The 13500-nt window shown below is 48.3% G+C and overlaps 1 protein-coding gene across 2 annotated transcripts in view; it reads right to left on the bottom strand.

Moving 5' to 3' along the window:
• Positions 1–2584: 2584 nt before the first annotated feature.
• The window catches only part of LOC311318374 (major histocompatibility complex class I-related gene protein-like), a 24416-nt gene continuing 13500 nt past the window's right edge, over positions 2585–13500 (bottom strand). Inside the window, exons 4-8 of one of the 2 annotated variants that reach the window (XM_084449690.1) lie at positions 6239–6556; positions 5608–5706; positions 5424–5441; positions 5143–5220; positions 2585–4083 (exon numbers count right to left, since the gene is read on the bottom strand). In XM_084449690.1, coding sequence (XP_084305816.1) covers positions 4040–4083; positions 5143–5220; positions 5424–5441; positions 5608–5706; positions 6239–6556 — 557 coding nt within the window. In that variant the 3' untranslated portion in view covers positions 2585–4039. The remainder of the gene's footprint in view (positions 4084–5142; positions 5221–5423; positions 5442–5607; positions 5707–6238; positions 6557–13500) is intronic. The other variant, XM_084449691.1, reaches the window with a different exon arrangement.

The following is a 13500-nucleotide window of genomic DNA, read 5'->3' as shown; positions in this document are numbered from 1 at the left end:
GGCCTGAGACCATTCCTGGGGAAGTAGGTGAAGTGGTTTGACGCGCTTTCCATTCAGAAAAAAGGTCTTCACACGTTGCTTTCTTTGGACTACCACAGATAGTCCATTTATTTTCCCTCAAATCAAAACAACAAAAACCTGCCCTAAAGCGGTCGAAAAACTATGAGCCTTCCCCAAACTTCCTCCACCAGGTGTGTCTGACATCACTAATTTATACCTGAACATTGTGCAGTGACCGGTATGCACTAGATGGTGCTGTTTAGGTATGAAGGTATGAATCAGGTAAGTATATCTCCTTAGGCTACACAGTGAAATAATAATAACAATAAATAATAATTATAATCCAGAATAATCACCATCACAATATCAACCAAAACTCGCAATACTTATATGGCAGGTAGACATACAGGTAGACAGGTGATTGGACGACAGGACCAGGAAGACAATGGAACCAGGAGGACTTGATTGACAGATGATCAGCAGGTCAGGTGATGGACAGATCAGAACACATGGAGGAGGGAGAGAGAGAAAGAGAGAGAGAGAGACATTAACACAGAGCAATACAGACAGAGGCGTCACACAGAGTCATAGAGGAGTCTCACAGTCCCTGGTCCAGTCCCGTGGTCCTGGTCCCCAAACCTGACGGCTCATGGAGGTTCTGAAATGACTTCCGCAAGTTGAACCAGATCTCCCGGCTCCATGCCTATCCCATGCCCCGAGTGGACCAACTGATGAAGCGCTTGGGCTCAGCCAGGTTTGTACCCACGCTGGACCTGACGAAAGGGTACTGGCAGGTCCCCCTGACCCCCCGGGCCAAAGACAAACCTGCCTTGGCCTCCCCCGAGGGGCTGTTCCAGTACACGGTGTTGCCCTTCGGAGTGCATGGAGCCCCAGCAACGGTCCAGAGGCTGATGGACCGGGTCCTCCGGCTGCACAAGGACTGTGATGACATCATCATTTACAGCAGCGAGTGGGAAACTCCCCTGACGCCCCTCCGGGCAGTCCTCCGGGCGCTCCGCAGGGCGGGGCTCACCGCCACCCCTAAGAAGAGCCGGCTCGGTCCGGAGGAGGCCTCCTACCCAGGCTATCACATCGGCCGAGGCCGTGTTCGGCCCACAGAGCAAGAAGATTGACCGCCATCACGCCCTCCGGCGTAGAGGGAGACAAGTATGTGTGTGTGTGTGTGTGTGTGTGTGTGTGTGTGTGTGTGTGTGTGTGTGAGTGGATTAAAGATATGATTTATAAGATAAAATTGTTGTGGGCTTGTTTGCGATGACATTAACAATCTCAAATGATATTCTCTGTTGTGTATCTGACCAACAGTAGAATACCACAGTCTACCCTGACCAACAGTAGAATACCACCGTCTACCCTGACCAACAGTAGAATACCACTGTCTACCTGACCAACAGTAAAATACCACTGTCTACCTGACCAACAGTAGAATACCACTGTCTACCATGACCAACAGTAGAATACCAGTCCCTGACCAACAGTAGAATACCACCGTCTACCCTGACCAACAGTAGAATACCACTGTCTACCTGACCAACAGTAGAATACCACCGTCTACCCTGACCAACAGTAGAATACCACCGTCTACCCTGACCAACAGTAGAATACCACCGTCTACCCTGACCAACAGTAGAATACCACTGTCTACCCTGACCAACAGTAGAATACCACTGTCTACCCTGACCAACAGTAGAATACCACTGTCTACCCTGACCAACAGTAGAATACCACTGTCTACCATGACCAACAGTAGAATACCAGTCCCTGACCAACAGTAGAATACCACCGTCTACCCTGACCAACAGTAGAATACCACTGTCTACCTGACCAACAGTAGAATACCACCGTCTACCCTGACCAACAGTAGAATACCACCGTCTACCCTGACCAACAGTAGAATACCACCGTCTACCCTGACCAACAGTAGAATACCACTGTCTACCCTGACCAACAGTAGAATACCACTGTCTACCCTGACCAACAGTAGAATACCACTGTCTACCATGACCAACAGTAGAATACCAGTCCCTGACCAACAGTAGAATACCACCGTCTACCCTGACCAACAGTAGAATACCACTGTCTACCTGACCAACAGTAGAATACCACTGTCTACCCTGACCAACAGTAGAATACCAGTCCCTGACCAACAGTAGAATACCACTGTCTACCCTGACCAACAGTAGAATACCAGTCCCTGACCAACAGTAGAATACCACTGTCTACATTGAGAAATATTACTGTCTATCCTGTACAGTATATCCTATACCATATTCTTGTCTGTCTACCCTGTCTCCTCCACTGCTCTAGAACCTTGTCTGGGCTGTGAAGTAAAGACACAACTCTTGTCCTCTCTGTAGTCAGGGGTTCCCCTGGAGTTTGGGAAGTGGAGGAGTCCTTCATTCATCCTTTGGGAGGTGGGAGAGCCCAACTGTCTGTTAATTGGCTGAAACTCCCCGAGCTCCTCATCAACACAATAAGAAACACAAAATAAACACTCAAGTTGACTTATCAAACCCATTTTATTTCTAAGAGAATACAGAATAACAGAATAAACCTTTAACAGGATGTTGTTGATGAGGGGAAATAGGAAATCTATTTCTAATTGAACAGAAAATAAAATATTTTTTGATTACTCTGATTTGATTATTTTGAGAACTGAAAATGTTCACACACAATTGAAAACGTAAGATCTTTTCACAACATATAAAAAATTAAAGAAATAAGCAGAAAGAGATCACACAAGCAACAAGACAAGCTCTCCCAACATGTTAAAGTTACTAAACAGGTGAATAGTGACGGTAGTTTGTGACGGGTAACGGCTTCACAGAGATGTAGCAGAGCATCACTGAGCTTTACAGAGATGTAGCAGAGCATCACTGAGCTTCACAGAGATGTAGCAGAGCATCACTGAGCTTTACAGAGATGTAGCAGAGCATCACTGAGCTTCACAGAGATGTAGCAGAGCATCACTGAGCTACACAGAGATGTAGCAGAGCATCACTGAGCTTCACAGAGATGTAGCAGAGCATCACTGAGCTTCACAGAGATGTAGCAGAGCATCACTGAGCTTTACAGAGATGTAGCAGAGCATCACTGAGCTTCACAGAGATGTAGCAGAGCATCACTGAGCTTCACAGAGATGTAGCAGAGCATCAGTGTCCTCTGAGGAGCAGACAGGCACCAGAGAGGGGGTGGTCAGCCCAACCCTAACCCCAGCTTGGAGGGAGAGTGGTTCTGCAGAATGAATACACGCTTCTGTAGCCAATCAGAGCTTCGTATTAAACCAAGCCCAGATAGACAGTATCAACGTAATCTCTATGGTCAAACTGTAGGATTCTGCTGCCAGTGTTGAGAGACGGATCAACACAGAGGAATGTGTTCATCTGGACGGACAGACTGGGCTGTGGTCTAAACATGACCGTGACATCATCACCCCGCTCCTGATAGGACAGTCAGGTGACCTCATCTGAGAAGACACACCCTACTAATTATCATATTTACAGTATGACAGCAGGAAGCAGTGCAGAAACACAGAGAGAAAACATACTTGATAAACCAGGAAAATAAATGTATTTTTCTATATATTTGAAAGAAAGAAATGGCATATTTGCTTGTGTCACTTGTGTTTGCAAACTACAAATCCTCAGATCAAATTGAAATATAATTTCTATCAAATTATGTCAGCCATGAAGGCCTCATTAATGATCTATCGGACATCATCAGAGACACAACTGTTTTAATAGTCATCTATTGACATCATCAGAGACACAACTGTTTTATTAGTCATCTATTGACATCATCAGAGACACAGCTGTTTTATTAGTCATCTATTGACATCATCAGAGACACAGCTGTTTTATTAGTCATCTATTGACATCATCAGAGACACAGCTGTTTTATTAGTCATCTATTGACATCATCAGAGACACAGCTGTTTTATTAGTCATCTATTGACATCATCATCAGCTGTTTTGGATAAATTTGTCTTTGTGCTGCGCTGCATATGAATCTGATTGTTGAGTTAATTGACTGTCTCCTCTTCCCCCGCTAGACTCTGCTGCTCTTCTGTGAGGACACACACACACACACACACACACACACACACACACACACACACACACACACACACACACACACACAGAACATCAAGGTAAATAACAGTGTAAACACTGAACTCATGTTGATGGTGATTTTACATTTAGGACAAATTAGGACTAGCAGGTCATACAGTTCACTATGCTGTTTACTATGCTGAATATGTCACTGTGTGTGTGTGTGTGTGTGTGCGTGTGTGTGTGTGTGTGTGTACGTATGTGCGATGTTATTGGAGGAGTGAGACAGAACCAAGGTTTCAGGAATTTCGAACCGAACCAGAGTTCCTTTGGTGGAGAAGCGTTATCAGACACCATGTCATACAGTTCACTATGCTTGTAAAGAACTCCCCAACCGCTGGAAGCGGCCCCACTATATATATTTAATTTTTTCTGTCCTATGTTATTTCCCTATACTGACTGTTGAATCTGCTGCCAAGAAAAGGAAGCCACACCTACACATTCACCCCTGGAAGAAACCCTGTTATACACACACCTGTTATAATTAGCAACCCATTTCTGTACACTTCACTCATTCTCCCCTCCACTGCTGGCAAACAACACTTCTGTGTGCGTCTTCTGGTTTAGAACCACACTCAATAAAGAGTTATCTGGAACATCATCTCCACTCTCCATCATCATTCAATCAGCCACCTGTCACCTACTGGCTTGCTCCCAAAACGCTCACACCTACCACCATAACCTATACAGTTTCTCCAATGCTGTTTACTATACTGAATATGTCACTGTGTGTGTGTGTGTGTGTGTGTGTGTGTGTGTGTGTTAGTCATCTGTTGACATCATCAGAGACACAGATGTTTTATTAGTCATCTATTGACATCATCAGAGACACAGCTGTTTTATTAGTCATCTATTGACATCATCAGAGACACAGATGTTTTATTAGTCATCTATTGACATCATCATCAGCTGTTTTGGGTAAATTTGTCTTTGTGCTGCGCTGCATATGAATCTGATTGTTGAGTTAGTTGACTGCGTGCGTGCGTGCGTGCGTGTTTGTGTGTGTACGTACGTGCGATGTTATTGGAGGAGGGAGACAGAACCACGGTTTCAGGAATTTCGAACAGAACCGGTTCACGAACCAGAGCTCCTTTGGTGGAAAAGGGTTATCAGACACCATGGATACCAAAACACACATGACACATGTTGAACAACAGGAAGGACAGTACAGCCTCACAGGATAGTGTGGTGAGATGGACATGTAGGAGAATAACATGTGAACACAGATATACTGTATGTGAACATGTATATGTGTAGTGTATGTATGAGTCATATTTTCATCACAATACTCACTGTTAGCTGGAGTGAAGCCTGAAACACAGATGACTCAGCATTATTAAAGTGATACATATGATTAGTAAAACATTGATCATCTCCACTACTGAGTGCACATAGTAATCCACTATCCATACTGGAAATGCACAGTGGTGCTTAGAGCATCAGGGTCAGATATCCAGAGCTGCTTCTCCTCTCTCACCTTCCTGAGCAGTCATCTTCCTCCAAATGACCACTCCAGAGATGATGCCCATGACCAGGAGAAGAACCACCACCCCTCCAATGATGAGGCCAGAGGAACCTGTAACAACCAACACAGAACATTCAGCCTGTATCTGGGAGTCTCCCATGCTGGTGATGTTACAGTTTCATCATCAACTCTCACACTCTTCTCTGGTCACTTCAGTAGGAGACCAGATGGCCACTCTGGGAAAAGACACCGCAGACTAAAACACTTCCACACAGAACAATGCTGTCACTTGTAGCAGAACCCTGTCATGTCAGGTAGAACACTTTTGGGAGGGTTCTGTCATGGCGCCAAATGGTTCTATAGTATGTGGAACGTCTTGAGTGTATGTGTGTGGGAATGTGGTCTCCTCTGAAAGATGAGCAGGATAGAACACTGATAAACAAGGACCAGAGGATATGTAAGAATAATAATAGTAATAATAATAATAAAATAATAATCATAACAACAACAACAACAATAATAATAATAATAATACTATGAATGTATATATAATCTGTGTTTAAAGAGGACATCCTATTGTGATTCTCTCTCTCATTCTATGGTCATTCTCTCTTTCCTGGGTCTTTCCTTCTGTCAGTCTTACCTGGGTTACCTGGGTCAGGCCAGTTGGTCTTCACCACAGAGCGCTCCAGCTTGGTGACAAAGTCCTCCTGGATCCCTGAGACCTGAACCACACACTCCCACCTCCCGCTGTCCACGTCCTCAGGCTTCACTGTCAGGAGAACACGGGTCTGGAAGGTTCCGTCCTGGTTGGGGAGAACCTCTCTATAGTCCACGTCCTCGTACACCTCCTCTCCATCTCTCCTCCAGAACACCATGACTCCTCTGGGGTAGAAGCCTGTAGCATGGCAGGTCACTGGAGAGGAGGGGCTCTTCTGGAGGAGAGACACATAGGGAGGGACTGGAGAGAGAGAGAGAGAGAGAGAGAGAGAGAGAGAGAGAGATGGAGAGAGAGAGAGAGAGATGGAGAGAGAGAGAGAGAGAGAGATGGGGAGAGATAGAGAGAGAGAGAGAGAGATGGAGAGAGATGGAGAGAGAGAGAGAGAGAGAGAGAGAGAGATGGAGAGAGAGAGAGACAGAGATGGGGAGAGAGAGAGAGAGAGAGGGAGAGAGAGAGAGAGATGGAGAGACAGATGGGGAGAGATGGAGAATTTTAAAAACCCTTTATTAATAATTCTCACTAAAAACAGACAATAACCACAACCACAAACGTCAATACCAACAAAAATCCGTACACACTCAAAAATTAAACACTAACGCTCCATCCCGCACATAGCATAAGGCTCCCCCAACCCCCCAACACTCATAAACGTCACCAGGTCATTGGTCATCTGATAGAAATCAAACTCCACTCTCAGGCAGGCGGTCATCAACCCCTTGCACATCGCCACCGGATCAACTGACCCCCCACCCACAATGCAATTCCTCCTCGTCTTCCAGATGGACAGCTTCGCCACGCCAAAAACCATATTCAGCAGTACATGAACCCCCTTCCTCTGCACAGGGTACCGCGGACCCGAAATAAAACCCTCAAATGAAAAAGTCACTCCCAGCCCCTGACACCAACCCCGAAGAAGGTCAAAAAGCCCCCCAAGCCTAACACAGGTCACAAATAGATGCTCCACCCGCTCCCCCTGCCCACAGAACGGACAGCCCTCCCCCGTACCAGGATCCATGTGCGCCAGATACCTGTTAGTAGCTATAGCCCCATGCAAAACCCTCCACTGGAGATCCCCCGTTCTCTTATCAGTGGGTGGCTTGTACAGGGACCACCAGCAGCCTTTCGGGGAAAAGTCCCGACCAAAAAAATCTGCCCACCTCGAGTCCCTCATCGTGGCCAAAGCCCTCAAGTGTGCGACTTTCACACAGGCGAGGTAGACAGCCTTCTTGCTGACTGCTTGAAATCTTCCCAGCTCAGGGGTCCGGAACGTCAAAAACATCCCTCTCTCCTCCTCCCACCTCTCTCCTCCCACCTCTCTCCTCCTCCCACTCCCCAACCCCAGGAGAGACTGAGAGTGAAGGGAAGGCCCAGTCATGTCCATCCTGCCACTGTGCCAGACAAAGACCACTCCGCACATACGCTGCAAACTCCTCAGGCAGGGACGAGATGACCTCCGCCACCACTTTCCCCAGCAGGCGTACCGACCGAACCGCCGTGGTCTCCCCCAGCTGATCAACAGGCCTCCTCAAAAGATGTCCCAGTTTGATACAGCCTGCCTCCCCCAGCCGGGAACGCAGACTAGGGGAAGCGAGAGTCCCCGCTGTAACGAGGTCAGACCCAAAAAGGGTCTCCTCAAACAGCCAGGGTCCCGCTCGCTGCTCCAGGTCACGCCGCTCAGTGAAAGTTCTGTCCTGTAAAAGTTCTGTCCTGTAAAAGTTTGATATTGAAATGCCAGTACGAATTTGCTTTCACACTGGGAACAAGGCATATATCCGCAACAGCTAAATGGTGATCCGTTAAACCCATAGGATAAATAAAACTCCTCAACAACTTATTCCTAAAAAAACAGGATATGTATATTCTATCTAACCTAGCTGCAGACATTCGACCATCCACAACCCTAACCCAGGTATACTGCCTCGCCAAAGGATGTTTCATCCTCCAAGTACCGTTACATCCAGCTGTACCAGTATATTAGATAGAAACCTGGATGACTGCAGATGAGGCTCCTCAGTTGTTCTATCTAAGGTGAAATCCACTGTACAATTCCAGTCCCCCCCTATCATGAGATAGTCCCTCTGATCAGCTTGTGTTAGTGCATCCTTTAACCTTCTAAACATGGCCAGCCTCTCTGAACCCTCCCTACCACACCCAAAACACTACATGACCCTCCCTACCACACCCAAAACACTACATGACCCTCCCTACCGCACCCAAAACACTACATGACCCTCCCTACCACACCCAAAACAATACATGACCCTCCCTACCACACCCAAACCACTACATGACCCTCCCCACCGCACCCAAAACACTACATGACCCTCCCTACCACACCCAAAACACTACATGACCCTCCCTACCACACCCAAAACACTACATGACCCTCCCTACCACACCCAAAACACTACATGACCCTCCCTACCACACCCAAAACACTACATGACCCTCCCCACCACACCCAAAACACTACATGACCCTCCCCACCACACCCAAAACACTACATGACCCTCCCTACCACACCCAAAACACTACATGACCCTCCCTACCACACCCAAAACACTACATGACCCTCCCCACCACACCCAAAACACTACATGACCCTCCCTACCACACCCAAAACACTACATGACCCTCCCTACCACACCCAAAACACTACATGACCCTCCCCCCCGCACCCAAAACACTACATGACCCTCCCCACCACACCCAAAACACTACATGACCCTCCCTACCACACCCAAAACACTACATGACCCTCCCCACCCCACCCAAAACACTACATGACCCTCCCTACCACACCCAAAACACTACATGACCCTCCCCACCACACCCAAAACACTACATGACCCTCCCTACCACACCCAAAACACTACATGACCCTCCCTACCACACCCAAAACACTACATGACCCTCCCTACCACACCCAAAACACTACATGACCCTCCCTACCACACCCAAAACACTACATGACCCTCCCTACCACACCCAAAACACTACACGACCCTCCCTACCACACCCAAAACACTACATGACCCTCCCCACCGCACCCAAAACACTACACGACCCTCCCTACCACACCCAAAACACTACATGACCCTCCCCACCGCACCCAAAACACTACACGACCCTCCCTACCACACCCAAAACACTACATGACCCTCCCCACCCCACCCAAAACACTACATGACCCTCCCTACCACACCCAAAACACTACATGACCCTCCCCACCGCACCCAAAACACTACATGACCCTCCCTACCACACCCAAAACACTACATGACCCTCCCTACCACACCCAAAACACTACATGACCCTCCCTACCACACCCAAAACACTACATGACCCTCCCCACCGCACCCAAAACACTACATGACCCTCCCTACCACACCCAAAACACTACATGACCCTCCCTACCACACCCAAAACACTACATGACCCTCCCTACCACACCCAAAACACTACATGACCCTCCCTACCACACCCAAAACACTACATGACCCTCCCTACCACACCCAAAACACTACCTGACCCTCCCCACCACACCCAAAACACTACATGACCCTCCCTACCACACCCAAAACACAACCTGACCCTCCCTACCACACCCAAACCACTACATGACCCTCCCTACCACACCCAAAACACAACCTGACCCTCCCCACCGCACCCAAAACACTACATGACCCCCCCTACCACACCCAAAACACTACATGACCCTCCCTACCACACCCAAAACACTACATGACCCTCCCTACCGCACCCAAAACACTACATGACCCTCCCTACCGCACCCAAAACACTACATGACCCTCCCTACCACACCCAAAACACGACATGACCCTCCCTACCGCACCCAAAACACTACATGACCCTCCCTACCACACCCAAAACACTACATGACCCTCCCTACCACACCCAAAACACTACATGACCCTCCCCACCACACCCAAAACACTACATGACCCTCCCTACCACACCCAAAACACTACATGACCCTCCCTACCGCACCCAAAACACTACATGACCCTCCCTACCACACCCAAAACACTACATGACCCTCCCTACCACACCCAAAACACTACATGACCCTCCCTACCACACCCAAAACACTACATGACCCTCCCTACCACACCCAAAACACTACATGACCCTCCCTACCACACCCAAAACACTACATGACCCTCCCTACCACACCCAAAACACTACATGACCCTCCCTACCGCACCCAAAACACTACATGACCCTCCCTACCACACCCAAAACACTACATGACCCTCCCTACCACACCCAAAACACTACATGACCCTCCCTACCACACCCAAAACACTACATGACCCTCCCCACCACACCCAAAACACTACATGACCCTCCCTACCGCACCCAAAACACTACATGACCCCCCCTACCGCACCCAAAACACTACATGACCCCCCCTACCACACCCAAAACACTACATGACCCCCCCTACCACACCCAAAACACTACATGACCCTCCCTACCACACCCAAAACACTACATGACCCTCCCTACCACACCCAAAACACTACATGACCCTCCCTACCACACCCAAAACACTACCTGACCCTCCCTACCACACCCAAAACACTACATGACCCTCCCCACCACACCCAAAACACTACATGACCCTCCCTACCACACCCAAAACACTACATGACCCTCCCTACCACACCCAAAACACTACATGACCCTCCCTACCACACCCAAAACACTACATGACCCTCCCTACCGCACCCAAAACACTACATGACCCTCCCTACCACACCCAAAACACTACATGACCCTCCCTACCGCACCCAAAACACTACATGACCCTCCCTACCACACCCAAAACACTACCTGACCCTCCCTACCACACCCAAAACACTACATGACCCTCCCTACCACACCCAAAACACTACATGACCCTCCCTACCGCACCCAAAACACTACATGACCCTCCCTACCACACCCAAAACACTACATGACCCTCCCTACCGCACCCAAAACACTACATGACCCTCCCTACCACACCCAAAACACTACATGACCCTCCCCACCGCACCCAAAACACTACATGACCCTCCCTACCACACCCAAAACACTACATGACCCTCCCTACCACACCCAAAACACTACATGACCCTCCCTACCGCACCCAAAACACTACATGACCCTCCCTACCACACCCAAAACACTACATGACCCTCCCTACCGCACCCAAAACACTACATGACCCTCCCTACCACACCCAAAACACTACACGACCCTCCCTACCACACCCAAAACACTGAGAATCATGCTCACTTGTCGCCTATAAGAAACAACGTGTTGCAAGAACGGCGTTTTAATACCCGACGGGAGCATTCTTATCGGGGAGACTATTTTTCCATGTCTCGATAGTTCTCTCACCAATAACTCATCGCTAATAAAGGGTGGAACATTGGATATAGTTACCCTCTTGGCGGGTGTAGACAGGGGCAGAATTGACACCAAAGTATCATTGATCACAACTCCACTCGCAATCAGTCCGTGTGCTTTGTCAACCTCATCAACAAAAATCACACAAGCACCGTTCATCCGAGCCGCGGATTTAATACTATCGTATCCAACAACCTTCCCCACTTCCAGACAACACTCCTCCACCGAACAGGGGAAAGGAGTAGAAATCCTAACCCCATTTTGCCGACTGAGTTTGGCAAACTCCATGCCACACAACCAGACCAGCACACGCTGGCCGGTAATCAACACTCACTGCAAACCCTGTATTAACTATTTCCTTACAGAAACCAAGACTAAACCATAGAGCATGTACCAAAAAGAAAAGAACAAGCTGGAAAAGGAAAGGAAAAAAAGCTCCAAACACACCGACCAGCTCTCAACTCACTCACCCACCACCAGCTCTCAGAGAGAGAGAGACAGATGGAGAGATGGAAAGAGAGAGAGAAAGAGAGAGATGGAGAGACAGATGGAGAGAGACAGCGGGAGAGACAGAGAGAGAGAGAGAGAGAGAGAGAGAGAGATGGAAAGAGAGAGAGAAAGAGAGAGAGAGAGAGATGGAGAGACAGATGGAGAGAGACAGATGGAGAGACAGAGAGAGAGATGGAGAGAGACAGATGGGGAGAGATGGAGAGAGAGATGGAGAGAGAGAGAGATGGAGAGAGAGATGGAGAGAGAGAGAAATGGAGAGAAATGGAGAGAGAGAGATATGGAGAGAGACAGATGGAGAGATGGAGAGAGAGAGATATGGAGAGACAGATGGAGAGATGGAGAGAGAGAGAAAGAGAGAGATGGAGAGAGAGAGAGATGGAGAGACAGATGGAGAGAGACAGATGGAGAGAGATGGAGAGAGAGAGAGATGGAGAGATAGAGAGAGATGGAGAGAGTGGGAGAGATGGAGAGAGAGAGAGAGAGATGGAGAGAGAGAGAGAGGGATGGAGAGAGAGAGAGAGAGAGGGAGATAGAGAGAGAGATGGAGAGAGAGATGGAGAGAGAGAGACGGATGAAGAGAGAGAGATGGAGAGAGAGAGTTGGAGAGACAGATGGAGAGAGATGGAGAGAGAGAGAGATGGAGATAGACAGATGGAGACAGAGAGAGAAATGGAGAGAGAGAGAGAGATGGAGAGAGAGAGACAGATGGGGAGAGATGGAGAGAGAGATGGAGAGAGAGAGAGAGAGAGAGAGAGATGGACAGAGAGAGAAATGGAGAGAAATGTAGAGAGAGAGATATGGAGAGAGACAGATGGAGAGATGGAGAGAGAGAAAGAGAGAGAGAGACAGAGAGTGAAAGAGAGAGATGGACAAAGAGCTGGAGAGAGAGAGATTGAGAGACAGAGGGGGAGAAAGAGAGAAGAGAGAGAGAAGGAAAGAGAGAGAGGTGGAGAGAGATAAGAGAGAGAGGGAAAGAGATGGAGAGAGAGAGAGAGGGTGAGAGAGAGGGAAAGAGAGTTGGAGAGAGATGAGAGGGAGATATTGAGAGAGAGACAGACAGAGAGACAGGGAGAGGGAGAGAGAAACAGAGAGCGAGGGAGATGGATAGAGAGTGAGAGAGGGGGAGAGAGAGATGGAGAGAGGGAGAGAGAAAGGGAGAGACAGAGATATGGAGAGAGGGAGAGAGAAAGGGAGGGAGAGAGGGAGAGAAAGAGGGAGAGAGAGAAAAAATATATACAAAATTAAAAATCATC

This window comes from Borostomias antarcticus (genome assembly GCF_949987555.1).
Source record: "Borostomias antarcticus genome assembly, chromosome: 15".
NCBI classification, from domain to species: Eukaryota; Metazoa; Chordata; class Actinopteri; order Stomiiformes; family Stomiidae; genus Borostomias; species Borostomias antarcticus.
Note: the sequence above shows the minus strand (reverse complement) of the source record. Positions and strands in the feature narration are given on the sequence as shown.